General features: G+C 38.7%; 1 protein-coding gene and 1 non-coding gene across 9 annotated transcripts; both read left to right on the forward strand.

The window, feature by feature from the left end:
- Positions 1 to 1,491: 1,491 nt before the first annotated feature.
- LOC111820743 (U6 spliceosomal RNA) lies at positions 1,492 to 1,595 on the forward strand. Its single transcript, XR_002824271.1, has one exon. It is a non-coding gene; the product is annotated as a U6 spliceosomal RNA (small nuclear RNA).
- A 4,573-nt stretch (positions 1,596 to 6,168) lies between these two features.
- On the forward strand, positions 6,169 to 18,856 carry SRSF10 (serine and arginine rich splicing factor 10). 8 transcript variants are annotated; one of them, XM_012555779.2, is made up of 7 exons: positions 6,170 to 6,352; positions 8,069 to 8,173; positions 11,761 to 11,864; positions 13,196 to 13,358; positions 13,603 to 13,656; positions 13,790 to 13,891; positions 17,305 to 18,856. In XM_012555779.2, exons 1-7 carry the CDS (start codon positions 6,288 to 6,290, stop codon positions 17,363 to 17,365), a joined length of 654 nt encoding a protein of 217 aa, XP_012411233.1. In that variant the 5' UTR covers positions 6,170 to 6,287; the 3' UTR covers positions 17,366 to 18,856. The 8 variants fall into 8 exon arrangements, with proteins under 8 accessions (XP_023587873.1, XP_012411233.1, XP_004377175.1 ...); XM_023732105.1 differs by lacking the exon at positions 17,305 to 18,856 and having other exon boundaries at positions 6,169 to 6,352; positions 13,606 to 13,656; positions 13,790 to 17,075; XM_004377118.2 differs by lacking the exon at positions 13,790 to 13,891.
- Positions 18,857 to 19,128: the final 272 nt, after the last annotated feature.

Raw genomic sequence — 19,128 nt, forward strand, 5'->3', positions numbered from 1 at the left:
ACAGGGGAAGTCAGCACAACTGGACTAAACCAAAGCTAAGAAGTTTCCTGAATACAACCAAACACTTTGAGGGACAGAGTAGCAGGGCTGGGGGACTGGGGACCATGCTTTCAAGGGACATCTAGTTCAATTGGCATAACAAAGTTTATTAAGGGAATGTTCTGCATCCCACTTTGGTGAGTGGCGTCTGGGGTCTTAAAAGCTAGCAAGCAGCCATCTAAGATGCATCAATTGGTCCCAACTCATCTGGAGTAAAGGAGAATGAAGAACACCTAGTACACAAGGAAAGTATTAGCCCAAGAGACAGAAAGGGCCACATAAACCAGAGACTCCATCAGCCTGAGACCAGAAGAACTAGATGATGCCTGGCTATCACAGTGACCGCCCTGACAGGGAACATATCAGAGAGTCCCTGAAAGAGCAGGAGAAAAGCAGGGTGCAGAACTCAAATTCTAGTAAAAAGACCATACTTAATGGTTTGATTGAGACTGGAGGGACCCTGGAAGACATGGCCCCCAGGCTCTCTGTTAGCCCAAAACTAAAATCATTCCTGAGGCCAACTCTTCAGACAAAGATTAGACTGGACTATGGGACATAAAATGATATTCGTGAAGAGTGCTTTTAGCTCAAGTTGATACATGAGACTAAATGGGCAGCGCCTGTCTAGAGGGGAGATGAGAAGGCAGAGAGGGTTAGGAGCTGGTTGAATGGACATGGGAAATCCGGGGTGGAAAGGAAGAGTTCTGTCACAGTATAGGGAGAGCAACTAGGGTCACATAACAATGTATGTATAAAGTTTTGTATGAGAAACTAACTTGAATTGTAAACTTTCACTTAAAGCATAACAATAAATAAATAAAAATAAGACTAAGATGTAACAAGTGATTTCACCTTAAGCAGATTCCAGGTAGCAATCTATATGCTAGAATACACCATCTAAGGAACATGATGAACAAAAGTGTGCATTAGCTGTTAATTCGCCCACAGAGCAGAACTAGTGGGAGCCAGAGGTTAAAAGGAGAGCCTTACCTAGGTAAATTGATAATGTGCGGATATATGGGTGTGTGCCCAAAAGTTTCCAACCCACAAGTAAGGAACAGAATAGTTCAATAGGAACACTGAGTCCTCCTCAGCCTGGGGAACTTGGCTTGTTGCCTACTCACCAGAGTGAGAAGACTTATAGGAAATAGCAGGCATGTCTTACTAAACAAATTTAAAGAACATGCTTATAATTGATTGTTTGCCTACGCAGACAAAAACATGGTGCTGAGTACTGTCCATAACAATTGTCTGAATTAAATAGTTGTACCAATAAAATTAATCTTCTTGTATTGACTCAAGGTTTTGGTTCTGCTTATGGGAATAGACTCATAATTCCCACTGATATCACACACAGAAGTTGTTCCCATGAGTTTCCTTCCAGCAAGCAGCATGGTTCACTGAGCTGTGGTGTCTGTTCCATTACCCCCAAATCAAGAAAAAATTGTTTCAATGCTTCCTTTGGCAGCACATTTACTAAAATTGGAACGATACAGAGATCAGCATAGCCCATGCACAAGGATGACACAAAAATTCATGAAATGTTCCACATTTTTGCATATTCCCAACAATAACAATAAAATAAAATAAATAATTAAAAAAACAAAAACCTGTTTCAGCATCAAGGAAATTCAGAGTTATATAGTTGACATTTGGGTCTTACTTGTGCAGCTCTGAAAATAGTAGCCAGGTGTCTTAGTTATCTAGTGCTGCCGACAGAAATACTACAGTTGGGTGGCTTTAAGAAACAGAGCTTTATTCCCTCACAGTCTAGGAGGCTAGAAGTCCAAATTCAAGGTACCAGCTCCAGGGGAAGGCTTTCACTCTCTGTTAGCTCTGTGGGAAGGTCCTTGTCATCAATTTTCCTCTGGTCTAGGAGCTTCTCAGGAAGGGACCCTGGCTCCTAAGGACAAGCACCGCTCCCAGCACTTCTTTCTTGATGGCATGAGGTTCCTCTCCTCTCTGCTCAATTCTCCCTTTTATATGGCAAAAGAGATTATCTTGAGATACAACCTAATCCTGTAGATTGAGTTCTGCCTCATTAACATAACTACCTCTAATCCTGCCTCTACTAACATCATAAAAGTTAGGATTTATAACACACAGGATAATCACATGAGATCACAAAATGGTGGACAACCACACAAGACTGGGAATCACGGCCTAGCCAAGTTGACACACATTTTGGGGAGACACAATTCAATCCATAACACCAGGGAAAGCGATTTTATTTCTTCAAGGACGGGTACAGTGACAATGGACTGTTTTCAGAGATTAACATTTGAGCCTTCAAAAAAAAAAAAATTACCAAGTCGGGTATAGTATTCAGAGTGAACTGCAGCACTCTTCCTACACTGGGCAGTACTTTTGTGAAGTAGTGTTCTACTTCCAAAATTCCTCAGTGTTTCTTTCCATCCTTCTCCCTCCAGCAGATTTGTACTTTGGTAAATTGCTCAGCTGCAGCAACAGCTACCTAAAAGGTGCTCACCTTCTCTACTTTTCCCAGCGTCATCTTTTTCGAACAATTAAGCACCTAACTACTAACTGGTTCGAACCCACTCAGAGGCGCCTCGGAAGACAAGCCTGGTGATCTGCTTCTGAAAGGTCACAGCCTTGAAAACCCTATGGAGCTGTTCTCTGCCCACGTGGGGTCGCCATGAGTTGGAATCAACTAGTTGGCACCTAACAACAAGGAAGAGATGCTCTGAGATGTTAGGGCACAAAAAGGTCACTTTGTGTATGAGAGAGAGTAATCCCAATGAGTAAATATTTGTACCTCACTTGCTCCTATTATTTCTCAAGGCATTATGAGTGTCATGGATCGAATTGTGTCCCCCAAAAATATGTGTATCAATTTGGCTAGGCCATGATTCCCAGTACTGTGTGATTGTCCACCGTTTTGTCATCTGATGTGATTTTCCTGTGTGTTGTGAATCTTACCTCTATGATGTTAATGAGCTGGGATAGGCAGCAGTTATGTTAATGATTGGATTGTGTCTTGAGCCAAATTCTTTTGAGATATAAAAGAGAGAAGCGAGCAGAGAGACAGGGGGACCTCATACCACCAAGAAAGCAGTGCTGGGAGCAGAGCACGTCCTTTGGACCTGGGGTTCCTGCACTGAGAAGCTCCTAGTCCAAGGAAAGATTGATGACAAGGACCTTCCTCCAGAGCCAACACAGAAAGCCTTCCCCTGGAGCTGATGCCCTGAATTTGGACTTATAGCCTACTAAACTTCTGTTTATTAAAGCCATCCTCTTGTGGTATTTCTGTTACAGCAGCACTAGATGACTAAGACAATGAGTAATAATAATAATTGCTAACATTCAGGGCCAGCTTCGTGGACATGCAACCTGTGCAATTGTACAGGACCTTGCGCTCAGAGGACTCTGAGCTTGGCTTGGTATTCTGCTGTCACCATTTAGAAATTCTTAATCTTTTTTACAAAAGGTCCCTGCATTTTCATTTTGCACTGGGCCTGGCAAATTATGTAGCAGTCCTATTAATATTTACAGAGCACTTACTAGGTGCCAGAAACCCTGGTGGCGTAGTGGTTAAGTGCTACAGCTGCTAACCAAAAGGTTGGCAGTTTGAATCCATCAGACATTCCTTGGAAACTCTATGGGGCAGTTCTACTCTGTCCTATAGGGTCGCTAAGAGTTGGAATCGACTAGATGGCAATGGGTTTTGATTTTTTTTACTAGGTGCCAGGCTCTGTTCTAAGCCTTTACCTGTATTAAACTCCAGTGGCTAGAGTACCACCAGATTGTGTAAATTTTCCCCATTAACCAGTTGCTGTCGAGTCCCTTCTGATTCATGGGGACCCCATGTTTGTCAGAGTAGAACTGTGCTCCATAGGGTTTTCAGTAGCTGATTTTTTGGAAGTAGGTTGCCAGGACTTTTTTCTGAGATACCTCTGAGTGAACTCAAACTTTCAACCTTTCAGTTAGCAGCCAAGCTCATTCACACTTTTCACCACCCCAGGACTACAAATTTCCGCCATTACTGAAGGTAATTTGCAGGTGTCTGTTTTCTTGCCCCTAAAAAGTGCTTAACCTGGGGGAGGGGTAAGACACTCACTCAGCAAAGATTTCCCAGACAACTCTGTTTAAAGAAATTTTTTAAATCACGTTACTGTTTTTTCATATCACATTCTACAATCTATAATTACCTTAGTTGTTTACTTGCTTATTTTCTGTAAGCCCTCCCCCCTTTCTAGAACATAAGGCCCATGTTTTGCATCACAATGTCTGACACATAATAGGTAATCAACAAATACGTTTTAATAAATTAAGTGTCCAAAATTTCTTGGAAAATATAAATGTAGAAACAATAGCTCTGCTACAGAGTGCAGCAGGCTATCACCACTTGTGTCAAATCACTTAATTGCTTTGGACGCTGATGGATGCAAAAATAATCCTTTTATGGCCTTTTATAAAAATAAATGCTCATTTATTTAAATAGTACTTGAGTCTCTGCTAACAAGCCCTGGTGGTGCAGTGTTCAGCTGCTGACCAAAAGGTCAGGGCGGTTCACTCACCAGCCACTCCTTGGAAACCCTATGGGGCAGTTCTGCTCTGTCCTATAGGGTCACTATGAGTCTGAATCTACTTGACGGCAATGGGTTTGTTTTTTTGGTTTTAGTCCTTGCTACTGATTGGCACTGTGCTACATGTCAGTGGCATTCTAACAGGAGGTGTCTCATCTCCAGAAGTTCCGTCTGATAGAGCCAGGAATGGTTCTCTAAGTAAGTATGGATGGGAGGACTTTTCAAGGGCATCTACAAGGTCAAAACCATACAAATATATTATTTGCCTTTTTCATGCTCATTCTCTCATAAATGTAGAATGGAGTTTACAGAGGCTACATAATGTGATGAAGGGTAGTGGGACGTGTGCTTGTGTTTTAAAAACGTCTCGCTTTTAATTTCTAATTCAGTAAATATTAATAGATATAACCCACATAAATATAATTTAAGAATGGACAGAGATTCTGAGACTGGTACATGCCTACCCAGGAAGCCCTCAGCAAGAGATCACAGTGTAGATGACAGGGAGACTAAAATGTGGCAAGATTGGGAAAGACCTTTGCCAACAGGTAACAGCCTAGATAAGTGGAGGAGCAAGGACATCCCAAAACTGAGAAGGGTGTGGGCGAGGGGCAGCCTGGGCAAAAGCGCTCAAAGAGTGTGCAGCACATGATGAAAGCTCTGGAGACAGACCCATCTCTATGCAAGGGGACACCCTTCCTTTTCCCGCACAATACACCACAAATCAAAACCCTTTGCAATAGAGTTGATTCTGACTCATAATGACCCTGTAGGACACGGTAGAACTGCCCCCAGAGTTTCCCAGGCTGTAATCTCTAGGGAAGAAGAGTGACACATCTATCTCCCACGGAGAGTGGCTGGTGGGTTCGAACTGCCAACGTTTCGGTTAGCAGCCAAGCACTAAACCACTGCGCCGCCAGGACTCCCACACCCAATACAAGAGACTGTAAATTCTTCCCATGCTGGTCAGGAATCTAATAAAAGCCAGGGCGTAACAGGAAATTTTATGGCTGCATCCCCTAATTATATATGTTTTTTTTAAAAAAAAAATTCGTCCAGCTGTTGTTGCCTTGGAGTCAGTTCCGACTCATAGTGACCCTATGAACAACAGAAAGAAACACTGTCCGGTCCTGCGCCATCCTCACAAACGTTATGCTTGAGCCCATTGTTGCAGCCACTATGTCGATCCATCTTGTTGAGGGTATTCCTATTTTTCGCTGGCCCTGTACTTTACCAAGCATGATGTCCTTCTCCAGGGATTGATCCCTCCTGATAACATGTTTTTGTTTCTAAGGACCACGCTGGCTTGGAATAGAGAGTAAAACATCTGCTTCCAGGCTTGCGGCCTGTACAAGACAGAAAAGAGCGGGAAAAAAAAGCAAAAAACAAAGAAAGAGCGGGTTGGACGGAAAAAGGAAGAGGCGGCTCGAGAAGCCAATGGATGAGACCGAGGCTGCAGGGCGAACCCCAGCCGTCCGCATGCGCAGGCGCAAGCCTCGTGATCTCGCGGGAAAGAACCGTTGCCAGTGTCGGCGCTGGACGGAGGTAGGGCGGGGTAGAGGCGGGAGTGAAGTCTCGCGAGAGGAGGCGGTTGCCGTAGCGGATCCGTTTGGCTGTGTGTGTGTCTGAGGATCGTCCGTAGGAACCGCGGACGGTTTGCGGAGTCCGTTAGAGCCCCTGGCTGAGATTCACACCGCCGACATGTCCCGCTACCTGCGCCCCCCCAACACGTCTCTGTTCGTGAGGAACGTGGCTGACGACACCAGGTATGTACAGGGGAGGTAGCCGGGTATATGCTGGGAGGCCGCAGGAGCGTGGAGAGGACCGGAGCGGCGGCGGCGGCGCTAGGCCGGGGGAGGGGAAGGGATGAAGATGGCGGGTCCCACGCCGCCTTTGGCGCCCGAACTAGGCCGCGCCGCCGGCCTCAGCTGCCGCTTGGGAACGAGAGAGGCGCCTCGGGCCCACACACGGCTACCGCGCGGAGCGCGGGCCGCGTGGCGGCGTTTTCGTTTCCCCCGCCCCCTCCGCAGTTAGGGGGCCCCTTCTTCCCCGCTTCCTCTCCGCGCTTGCAGCCACCGCCGCGGCCTTGGCGCGCCCGAACGTTCGCGCCCCTTTGAAGTTCACGGGTTTTGGGGATGCGCTCCTCTTCGGCCAAGAGATTGTTTTTCTTTACAAAAACAATAAAATCGTTTTGCGCTGGAATAACAGGATGGAGGGAGGGAATTGTGGCAAAGCATTTGTTATTTTTTTTAATACGTTTGCGGTTTTTAATCTGTTGGGGATGTTTGGAGAAAGGGAATGTTGAGATTTGGGAATTAAATTTTCCCGTTTAAATCGTGCGAAGTAGTTCTTCCCGTTTCTCTTAAATTCTGGTCGTTTGAGAAGGGGGGTTTGGGAAACCTCTGCCGTAAGGACGTTGATAGCTAAATTAGATCAATCCAGTCCGTACCTTAAATAGGCTTTGTACCCACCAATTCCCTTAATTGCTTCGAATTGCCTTCACAATATTTTGGAAAATATCACAAAATGAGACGTCATATTTCACAGATGATCAATCTGTGTTGGTTTGTTGTAGCTGTGTGTGGTTACGCGGTTTTTTGTTCTAACTTTAAGTGGGAAAGAAAGCAATAGTAATTATTTTAGTGTCTAGAAAAATTTCTCCTTCGTGATTTTTTACATTTATTATTTAAGGAGTTACCTTTGTGGCTTTTATTTTTTCAAATCATATCCGCCTATTGTCTCACCCTGTCTATAAAATTTTGGAACAAGATAAACGTATATTTTTCACAGTTACAGAGTTGATTTGATGCTGCAAAAGAAAAACATTAGCAGTAGAGACTTATCTACAACCTATTTCCATGAAAAATGAACTATGTCAAAAAAAAATGATAAATTATGATCGAGTTTCTATGACTGTTGTTTTCCTGACTGCTAGACATATTAATGTAAAATGGTGAAAGATTTTATTATAAACTGCGTTTCATCTTCCAAATTCTTGGATCCTATAGCTTTCATTTGAGGAGCCCTTGCGGCACAGTGGTTAAGTGTTCAGCTGCTAACCGAAAGGTCAGCAGTTGGAACCCACCAGCTGCTCTGAGGGAGAAAGATTGGTCAGTCTGCTTCTGCAAAGATTTTACAGCCTTGGAAACCCTGTGGGGCAGTTCTGCTCCGTCCGTAGAGTCCCTGTGAGTCTGAATCCACTTGATGGCAATGGGTTTGGTTTGGTTTATAGCTTTCACTGAACAAAGAGATATATTGCCTGTTCATTTTTTTATATTAGTGCTTAAGTTGAGATTCAGAAATCTTGTCAGTTTCAGGTCACCCAGGAACACAGGTGAGACCTATGCGTCACACATTCCCATTTTATTAAACCACAGTCCCTTTCATTGATTGAGATATTATAGAAAGATACCTATTTCTTACAAAGAAACTCTTTTAAGGGCATGAACATAAAAATTTGGGATCTTTTTACGATGTTTTAGGTCTGAAGATTTACGTCGAGAGTTTGGTCGCTATGGTCCTATAGTTGATGTGTATGTTCCACTTGATTTCTACACTCGACGTCCAAGAGGATTTGCTTATGTTCAATATCCTTTCTTCAGATGGCTGATTAGTGAGGGGTGTTGAAGTTTGAAATTCAAGTTTATGTAAGAGGTAACATCTAAAAAGTAGTTTTTGTCCTCTAATGTCTTATATCTTCAGATTTTTTGAAAATTAACTCACACATTGCTTACTATTTCTTAAAGTTAATTCAAATAGAGTAAAAGTATTTAAATTCCCATTCATGCTGCTGAAACTCAAATCAATGAGTATACTCTGTGATTTAAATTTGAATACGCTCTGGTTGCTACCACTTTTAATGTAAATCAGATTAAAAGTTAACGTGTTCTTATGCTTAGCAATATAAAGTTTGGTATTGTTTTGTTAATTTGAATCACTTGATCAAAAACAAATTGTATAACAATGAGGTAAACTTCTTCAATATTGTCCCCTAATTTGCTGTCCTCTGTTGTTACCTCAGAGAATGTAAAGCTGTACAGTTATGGCGACCCCAAAGAGAAAGCATGAAAGAACCTTTAGAGTAGAGTTCAACACTTAAGGCAAGTAGACAAGCCAAAGACCTCTTAAGGATCAGGCTTGAAGAGAAGGGAGAGTTTGGGAAAAGAAAAAATAAAGAAAAGCTGGAAGAAGGACAAGCCTAATGGGAGACAAAGCCTCGCTTTATCTACAAAAGGGGGAAAAGGTTGTTTTTCAAAGTTAAAGATAAAGCCATCTGTCATATTTGGCCAAGCATCTCATGACAAGTCCTTCTGACAAGCACTTAAAGAGTTAAAGGTCAAGATGAAGTTGAATGATGGCCAAGATTAAAGGAGTCATACCTGATGTATCCTACGGAATAACTATTATCTTTTGTGTGTGTGTGTGTGTGTGTTTTGTAAGCAGTTAACGTTCAAAAATTATCCTGGTTTGGTCTAGTGACAAAACCTGTAACTTGATTTGTGTCGGCCTTTGATGTTGTGATTGTGGTCTTGTATAAATGCACACTCTTAGCTTGTCATACTAGGGTGTAATATCATTAAGGTTAAACTCGGCATATTTCTGTTTTGAACCGAGTGATCAGATGCCCCAGGGTAGCAGGCAGCACTCTTTGAAGTAGCATGAGGTTCTGGGATCAGGCCAACTCCACAGAACTGTGCCTAAGGGCGAGACAGGTGCATGCACTTGGCATGACTTAGAAATACCTCTGGTGGTTTTGTAAGGTCCGATCCACTAGAAATACTACCTGTCTGTAGATAAATTTTGAGTGGCTGCTAGAAGCACACACAAACTCCACACATCTGAAGCTTTGCACTGTGAACCCTGCTAGCCCTGCAGTGCTTTAGCACATATGATCAGTTGGCCCTAAAATGTATCCCAGATGTCTGCCTCCCTAGTGCGGGTACCTAATCAGTGTCTGTAGGAAATTGCTTGACCCAGAGTTTCAGGTGACAGTATTTCCTGCCCTTTCAGTGAGATCATCTCTCTGCAACAACAAAGGTTTGGGCTGTGGACCTCAGGCTAGGAAAATTCTAATTGTTTAAATTCAGTGGATTTCTTGAAACTTCAAGTTAATCTGAGTCCTAATGAGACTCGTGGGGAATGGCCAAAAGCTGCTCCTGCAGGACCAGTGATCAAGGACAGTGTGAGAACTGGTTGCAAAGCTCTTACAGAGAGGATAAGAGCTATATCTGGCCTGGTAAATACAGGTAGTGATTTTACCTGTTTTGGGGGTGACCTGGGAACCAATAGTTTGAGTCAAGAGTATATGATAACTTGAGCCAAAAAAGGGTTGTCACCTAAAGGAATCCAAAGGAGAGTGATTTTTTTTTTTTTTTTTTTGGTACATGTGCACACAGTAAATTTTTCTGTGGTTTTAAAATAGTTAAAAAGAAATAGGTAACAGGATTATCAGTTGTGTTTTTTGAAAGATCTGAAATTTGAAGTACAAATTTTGCCATGACTGGCATCAGAATGATATTTGGCTGTCCCTGTCTCTTCTACCTAACTCTGTTCTCAGCCTTCTTTACCTATCCCTGGGTTAACAGGTTAAGTAGGACCTTGCCGTGGTCCATCCAGCCCAGGATTCTGTTATTGAGGGTAGCACCAGAGGAAGATTTTATTAACCTCATTAATAATTTTTATAGTTCTCTTGATACAAATCATTTTTAATATGATTATATTCTGTCTCTGAGGGTAACAAAAAATTAAGTAGTATACCCTGTAAGTGAACGTACTCCTAATTATTTTAGAGCCCAACTGCATTAACCTTGAGGGGTGTTCAGTTACAGTATTCAACATTCAAACTCTCTTTGCTTTTTCATGTTGAAAGCCCAATGATTTAGGACTTGGGAAAAGCTCTCCTTCCATTTAACCTACACATAATAGCCTTTGGAAGAGAGAGCTGGAAACCTGCTGAAGGCCTTGATTCCTTTAACAATAAAAGGGAGAAATTGGGGAGGCAGACCATTTGGTCTCTGGAATAAAAGAGCAGTAGTATCAGTCTTGAACAGAATGTGTCACTTTCAGAGGTGTCTTTCAATCAGCTTTTTAAAACCACTACTTTTGTCTTCTCTCTCAAATTTAAGAAATAGAAGTGGACAAGTTAGTGATTTTTAAGATAAAATGAAAGTACACACCTAAACCTAACGTAGCTCCCTTTCCCAAGCTGTCCTGAATGTGTACTTGGCTTCTGTTAAGAGTGGTGGTTTTAGGAAAAGAGCTAGCTTTAGACAAAATAACTATGTAAAGCCAGGACTTCTCATAGTGTTATTGCTGATGTTAGGGAAAGGGAGGACAAGGCAAGGCAGCTTAGTCTCTCAAATCTAAAATGGGTACCAGCGGTTCCTGCTTCAGGCTGATAAATATTACCTTGAAATTAAGTTGGAAACCAATCCTAGGCCCATTTCTTTGCAGGAAGCTGTGTCATGGTTAGGGCTTTCGAGTCTAGGATCCCCTAGCGGAGTCTGTTATTTCTTGACAGCATGCTTTTACAACAGTCTGCATGGATGTAATATGCTTTTGATGTAGTAATTGTCTTGAGTATTGCTTGACTCTGTCTTGATACTCAAAAGTGGCTGGTGTGCGGGTCTTCCATGTGTGATGCAAGGAAGACATACATAAAACAATAGTATTGTATCTGAGAAAACAGTGAAATTAATTTGAGGTTAATGCTTTCATCGTGTAAGGTGTATTCTGCTTGCTTTCACAAGAACTATTGGCATTTTCTTGTTTTCATTGAAACATATATGAAAAATAGTATCTTAGTTTTATTAAATAATTTTTTGTTTTAACATCTAATGTAGAACTGACCTTTTTTTTTTGGTCTTGTTTTATAAAGTTAATTCTTAAAACCCAGGAAATTTTTTCGTAGGATTACTTGGTGATTCAGCTATGGCATCTTATTTTAATGATAACTTTAAAAAAAAGTATATTCACGTTTGTTTTTTAAAAAACTTATGCCTTAGGAAATCACTAGTGAAGTGTTTATAGCTGAGTCAGCCAACTAGTTAAGTGGGGTCTGGTTGATTTTCTAGAACAATATTTGGAAATTGTGAGTTTTTCCAGACTCACCAATGGAACTTTTAATTTATTATCAAAGTTTGCAAAATTTCCCAAGCCCCTTAACATTTAGCACATTTGAGGATGTTCGTGATGCCGAAGATGCTTTACATAATTTGGACAGAAAATGGATTTGTGGACGTCAAATTGAAATCCAGTTTGCACAGGGGGATCGGAAGAGTAAGTACCCTTATGTCTATCATGTGTTATGTATCATCTCTAGACAGTATTTTGCATTGAGGTTTCTTCTTGGAAATATTTAAGCAGTTTACCTATTCAGAACCTGAAAAGAGTTTTTGAGAACGTAGAATATCTTGAATACAGTACTTTGTTATATTTTTCAGATGTATTACAAAATTTCAGAGTAGACATAGGCAGGGTGTGGAAGAGATTGGAATGGCTAAAATACGCTTGGATTCTTCAGAAAGTTGATCAGTATTATCAGTTGTGGTGTTTAATATATGAGGGCTGAAATTAAAAGGAGTAAAACTTGGAAAGTTTAGGGTTTCTTAAGCCATTTGTCTTCAAATTATAATTAGACAATTATGTGGACGCATGGATATGGAAACAATTGGATATAATTAGACCGGGAAAAGCTATATAAATTAAATTTAGGATAGGTTTTATGTTAGTACTTCATTTTTATTATATATGCTGGCATGCACCAGATGTTTGCTGCATATGGATGAGGCAGAGCAAGGGTGCAGCCTTTGTAGTCAGATAGATCTAGGTTGAATTCTGGCTCAACCATTATTTATCTTGGCCAAGATACTAAAAGATAGCAGTTAAATAGCTGCTGAAGAGAGGAGCAGCACTTAGGTGGACACAAGCTATTCCCTGGTTCTTGGTTAAGAGATAGGTTCCTGGATATTTATCTTGTTGTTTATACATAAAAGTAGTTGCTTTGTACAATTAAAATGAAATGACATAAGATTTGAAAGCTGCAGCTGTATGTGTATAAGGTATTCTATAAGTGTTAAGTTCTCTTCCACTCTTCTTTGTCATGATCTCAGAACTGTATAACTGTATAATCTGCATTTTGACACTATATTGTTCATAGGCCACCAATAAGTATTTTTGTTGTTAATTGTGTTCCTAATGAATGGAAACCATGGCAGGGTAGTTCTAAATCAGCATATTGTTCAAAAGTCTTTCATGTATTTCAATTTGGAATTTCAAAAAATACTTTTATTAAGATATATTTTCATAATGTCAAAGTAGTTGGTATATCTTGGACAGCAAGCTAGATGGTGAGAGAACTTTGAAGAAGCAAAACAGTGGGAGAGATACTTGAGAGCATAAGTTTTAACATAAAAGTCTTTACTAATAGACTTCCTTGAAAATCAGTGAATACTTTTTCCAAGGTTAATATTTACATTAACACAGGGGTATAAAGAAAGAAGATGCAGGAAAACAGTTTTATCAATTTTATTTTTTTTTTCTATAATTGTGAGGGCTTAAATACTAAGTTTTTAATGTTTCTGAATATTTCTGTTCTATATATTTCATAGCACCAAATCAGATGAAAGCCAAGGAAGGGAGGAATGTATACAGTTCTTCACGCTATGATGATTATGACAGATACAGACGTTCTAGAAGCCGAAGTTATGAAAGAAGGAGATCAAGAAGTCGGTCTTTTGATTACAACTATAGAAGATCTTATAGTCCTAGAAAGTAAGTGTGATGTATAGCACAAAGACCCATTAGAAAAGATTTATGTTTGCTAGCACATTAATTTTTTTTTTACCCTTTTGTATACTTTTAACTATGTATGTTGAATGTTTCATTGAGACTAAAAATATTTTGGTGTTTCATTTTAAAATTTTTATGGTTCACTTTTTTTTTTAATTACAAACTTTAAAAGAATCTCTGTAAATAGACACTTGTCACTGTTTGCTTTTTTTGGTATACTTTTTAGCAGTAGACCGACTGGAAGACCGCGGCGTAGCAGAAGCCATTCCGACAATGATAGGTAAATAATTTTGTTTTGAAAAAGACCTATATGTTTTTCAATTTCAGAGTGAACTTTTGCTCTAAAAATAACAAATTTGATTAATATAGAATCTAATTTTTACTCTAATTGTATTTCTCCTCTGTTTTGAAAGATTCAAACACCGAAATCGATCTTTTTCAAGATCTAAATCCAATTCAAGATCACGGTCCAAGTCCCAGCCCAAGAAAGAAATGAAGGCTAAATCACGTTCTAGGTCTGCATCTCACACCAAAACTAGAGGCACCTCTAAAACAGATTCCAAAACACATTATAAGTCTGGCTCAAGATATGAAAAGGAATCAAGGAAAAAAGAACCACCTAGATCCAAATCTCAGTCAAGATCACAGTCTAGGTCTAGGTCAAAATCTAGATCAAGGTCTTGGACTAGTCCTAAGTCCAGTAGCCACTAATAGTATATATAAACCATGATATTTTTAGGCATGTATCATTCATTTACTCATAGTTTGGTTTACTTAAATTATCAGGAATACAATGTTGCAATGATGCTTAAAAAACACTTGTTAGTTTTCCCTGTACAAGGCAATGGTTATAATTAAAATGATATGCTGTTGAGAAGCCACTCTTAAGAGTCCAGTTTGTTTAATGTTATGGGCAGCTACCAATTTGTGGTGTCTCTGTATATTTTTGTAAAGATTCTCATTTTTTATGCTTGAAGTATTGGTGAAAAGATGTTGGTTGACCATAATTTGCAACATTGTCTTATTAAAAATAAACTTTCATATCCATATTTGGTAGAACTGTTAACCTAGAAATGTAGCTTGTTAATAAGATAGAATGATACAGAAAGTGAGGTTGTAGGCACAGGACGACACAGCTCAGACACATTTAGGTTCAGGGTGGACCTTTATGAGTTGTTAATACGGTCTAGGCCCATGATAATAGTTTATTTCAATTTGCAGTGTGGAATAATTCTTTTGTTATCTCTATTGTCTTGGAAAATGATGCCAACTGGGTTAAGTAGCATTTTCAGAGATTGAGTTTTTGACTGAAACATGGAGCCTTCACTGCTTTTTTCTGGTTTTTATGAAGATTTGAAGCATAGAAACTTCAGGAAAAACTCAGATTTGAGCAGATCGATGATGGCAGAAATAATTTTAGGAGGAAAGAATGCCGTTTTGTAGTTACTCTAAATTTTAAGGACATTGTTGACCATAATATTGCTTAGTTTTCTTACTGCTGTTAGAAGCAAGTAAATTGTTTCAAAGTAGGTTTTGTTTGTGTGTGTGTGTGGATAGTGGAAAAGAACTAAATTTTGATGCTTATGGCTCACTCAGTTTGTGCATTTGTATCAAAATCTGCTTACCTCTTTACAAAGGAGGCTTGCCCTTTACACTTCAGTTTATTTAATGTGAGGCAAGTTGAAAGACAACACTCCCATTACTAGGTGATTCTGTGGTGCCATGAAATTTAAAATAATTTTGGAAAAAGAATTAGTCAATATTAAGCAAGATTGACATCTCCAAGAATTTTTTATCGATGTAGACCTGGCAATACCTGCCTAAAAATGAGAAAATGATACCCTTAATTAACCATTTGTAATTTCTAGTATTTCTCTGAAAGTTCATTTTGGGGCAATAAAAGTGACTTGACACATCCAATTTCATTTCAGAATAAAAGCTAGCATCTTTAAAAATCCCAGATTGCTTGCTTGCAGATAAAAGTAAGAAATATTGTGGAGGGGCGATTCCTTTTAGAGGATTACTGTTTTCAGTTTTGGTTTTAGTTATCTAGGCCTGCCTGTAAAGAACAAAAGGTGATTTTTAAATACTGTTTGTGGAATGTGTTTTGAAGGATTGATTCTAGAACCTTTGTATATTTGATAGTATTTCTAACTTTCATTTCTTTACTGTTTGCAGTTAATGTTCATGTTCTGCTATGCAATCATTTATATGCACGTTTCTTTAATTTTTTAGATTTTCCTGGATGTATAGTTTAAACAACAAAAAGTCTATTTAAAACTGTAGCAGTAGTTTGCAGTTCTAGTTAAGAGGAAAGTTGTGGGGTTAAACTTTGTATTTCCTTTCTTATAGAAGCTTCTAAAAAGGTATTTTTATATGTTCTTTTTAACAAATATTGTGTACAACCTTTAAAACATCAATGTTTGGATCAAAACAAGACCCAGCTTATTTTCTGCTTGCTGTAAATTAAGCAAACATGCTATAATAAAAACAAAATGAAGGAAATAATGATTAACTGGAATTATTATAGTTTGGAATATGATTCTAAAATAACAATGAAAACAGTCCTTTGTAGATTTAGAAATATTTTTAATCAGTGTTGAACTAGGCACAATTAACTTTGACTTTGGAAATGATAGGACTTGCCAGAAAGCTGCATCTTTTACATAATACTTAAAAATTCCTTATGTAATGTAAAAGTTGTTTCATGATGGCTCGTTAAGCCTCTTGGGTTAAATAACTTAGAGGTTATTTGGTAGTGTTAAAATGCAATTTGGGGCAGCTAACTAAGTTTTTATTTTCATTATTGGATGGACCAATATTTCTGCTCTCCCCTCTTCCTAAACAAGATACATTCAGCCTTGTGTTTATGGCATAGTTTAAAATATTTTTGCATTGAATGTTGGTGAGCAGTCAGTGTTAAGTGATAACCACTTTGGGGAAGTGGTTTAGGTATTTTGCAGTTTGAATTCTAGCTACTTGATAATGGCAGTAATTATAGCTGATACTTATTATTTATGATGTGCCAGACACTGTTCTAAAATCTTTACATGTTAAATCATTTGCTCTTCCCATATCACAGATGAGGAAATTAAGGCACAAAGAGATTAAGGTCACAAAGGCTGTAAATGGTAGAGCCAGGATTTAAGCCCAGGCCTGATACTTAGATGATTTTTTTCTTTTAATGGACTATAGTTTGAGAGATAAAAAATAAACTTTCTCATAAAATATCAGACCCTAAGTTTTGGTAAGAAACTTAAAGTAGGTAGTGTAATAATCATATTAATCCCAAAAGTAGATTCAGGAGGTAGCCCATTGAAATTGTTCTCGGTCTCTGCAGAACTGAAGGTGTGGGGTTTTAATTTGTATTTGCCTCACTTATTTTTAAACTCAAACTGTTGGTTTTTTTGTTTGTTTGTTTTTTAAGAGCCTTGTATGTTTCTCAAGTAAGCTTCAAAAGTACTATATTATGATTGAACCCTGATAGGATCCTACTGATACTTGATGAGGATCCTTACACCGTGTTTTTAGTTAATTTTGGGTTATGTAGTTCTAGAATTACTGAGTACCTACGTGTCTGGCACTGTGCTCAATATTAAATAGAGTAGATCCTATCAAGATTCAAGTGAGGGTTGATAGTTGGCCTCTCTTTTTACTTAAGATCTCTGCATTTTTTTTTTTTTTTTTTTTGAAGCCAAGTAAGCAAGAAGAAAAATGACAGATAATGCTTCAGTGAGAAAGGAAAGGTGCTACATAGAGTATGAGCTGATAAGTTACAACCCAGGGAAAAGACCTGGGAGCTATTGTACTATTCTCTTGAAAAATTTGGCCCAGTAAGCTGCTACATCCAGTTCAACTAACAAAATCCTGTATACCACAGAGAAGAATAAAGAAAACCAAACTGACAAACATCCTTCTTTTATTTAAGACCAAACTGCAGCTGGAATACCCAGTACAGTTCTGCTTACTACACTTCAAGAAAGATCTGAGAAAGCGGAAAAAGAACCAAAGAAGGGCAGTTCAAGCGACCAAAGGGTGGGTGGAAGGTGCTGCAGTATGAATACTGTACGAATATTTTGACTCTGGTCTGAAAAGATAAAAGAATGTTATCGAAAACTACATGGAATAATTGAAGTCCCTTCAAGTTTGAAAGTAAGCATTTTAGGACAAATAAAAGGAAATTCAACTTTGTACTTGTGGAAACTAATCCCTAAATATGAATAGGTTTATATTGATTCGTGAGTAATAGGTCCATAATAAATTATTGAAAACTAGGATGTCTGAATATTAAGGAAGACAGCCATTGTCTCTTACAGTGCCTCTATTGGTCTGTCTCAAACTGAATTGGGTGGGGAAAGGTATGGTCCAATATAAACTTTTTCTTGGTTGTGTCTTAAAGAAGTCAGTTCCTTTTTGGCTATTATTGGCAAATCTTGCCTTTGTTTATTCCAGTGCCAGTGTTTCTGCTTAATTGTTTGCTTTGTTGGCATCTTGAGTTTATTTACTTGTACGCCACATGCCGTTTACATCTTCCTTAAGCTACTCTTTCCCAGGTAATTTCCAAGTATAGTACTTGACAGCCGGCTAAGAGGGTCCTCTCTACTCACCTCTTTCATAGTATATTCAGCAAACATTTATTGAGCCCTTAGTGTGGGCCAAACATTGTACTGGGTAATTGGGGAGAAAAGTAGATAAAATTCGTTTATTCAGTAAATGTCTGCTGAGCACAATCTAGTGAATCATTACAGTATGGCCTCTTTGTTTTGTTTGAGGTGTATTCATAACAATATTTTACACCACTCATCCTAATGTAATTGTAAAACCCAATATGCTATCAAAGATAAGTAATTTTGTGGTTATCTGCCATTTTAAAATATCCAGTATTTCTGTTTGCATCCCATTAATACAAATAATGAGAAAAATGATTTGTTTTAATCTGTAATAAACTGATTTATTGTGCAGTGACTGTAATATACTAGAGTTATATTAAATTGTTAACTCTGCCTCTTCAAACACATTAGGAAATAACCCCCAAAATAAATACTTAATTTTGCATTAGATATCAAGGAGAGACCTCTGGGTGCTAAAATTAGATTATTTTGAGGCAGACAGAGCTGTTATCCCAACTGATTTAGTATGTTCTGTAATTGAGAAAATGTTCACCAAATTTACTTTTTAGTGATTTACATGTACATTTTATAGGGGACATGTTCTGTGTATAGTGAATAAATAACTTTCTTAGTATCATAAAATGTTTTGGATTCCTTAGTTCCTTATTTTAGGATATGAAGTTTGTTTACCTATACATTGATTCCATCACTCACTAACATATTTGATTTTCATCATATTCTTGCCACATATTTAAAACTTTACACGTAAAGTTTATTCCTCTAAAAATCCAGAAGTGGAATTTAACCCTTTGATAAAGATTTTGAAAATATAGCAGGATACATACAACTAAAAAAAAAAAACCTGTTGCCTGTTCCATCAAGTCGATTCCAACTCATAGCAACCCTGTAGGACAGAGGAGAGCTGCCCCGTAGGGTTTCCAGGGAGCTGCTGGTAGATTCGAACTGCCAACCTTTTGGTTAGCAGCCGAGCTCTTAACCAAGGGAGGTATTATAAAAAAAAATTTTTTTAACTTGTCAAAGATCACACAGCAAGTAAATGGCAGATCCTAGATTAGTCTGTATTTTTTCACTTAGTTCATCTTTATTATTGTTTTAATCAAAGGGGATAATTTATACCTTTA

This window comes from Trichechus manatus, unplaced genomic scaffold, assembly GCF_000243295.1.
Source record: "Trichechus manatus latirostris isolate Lorelei unplaced genomic scaffold, TriManLat1.0 scaffold00048, whole genome shotgun sequence".
NCBI classification, from domain to species: domain Eukaryota; kingdom Metazoa; phylum Chordata; class Mammalia; order Sirenia; family Trichechidae; genus Trichechus; species Trichechus manatus.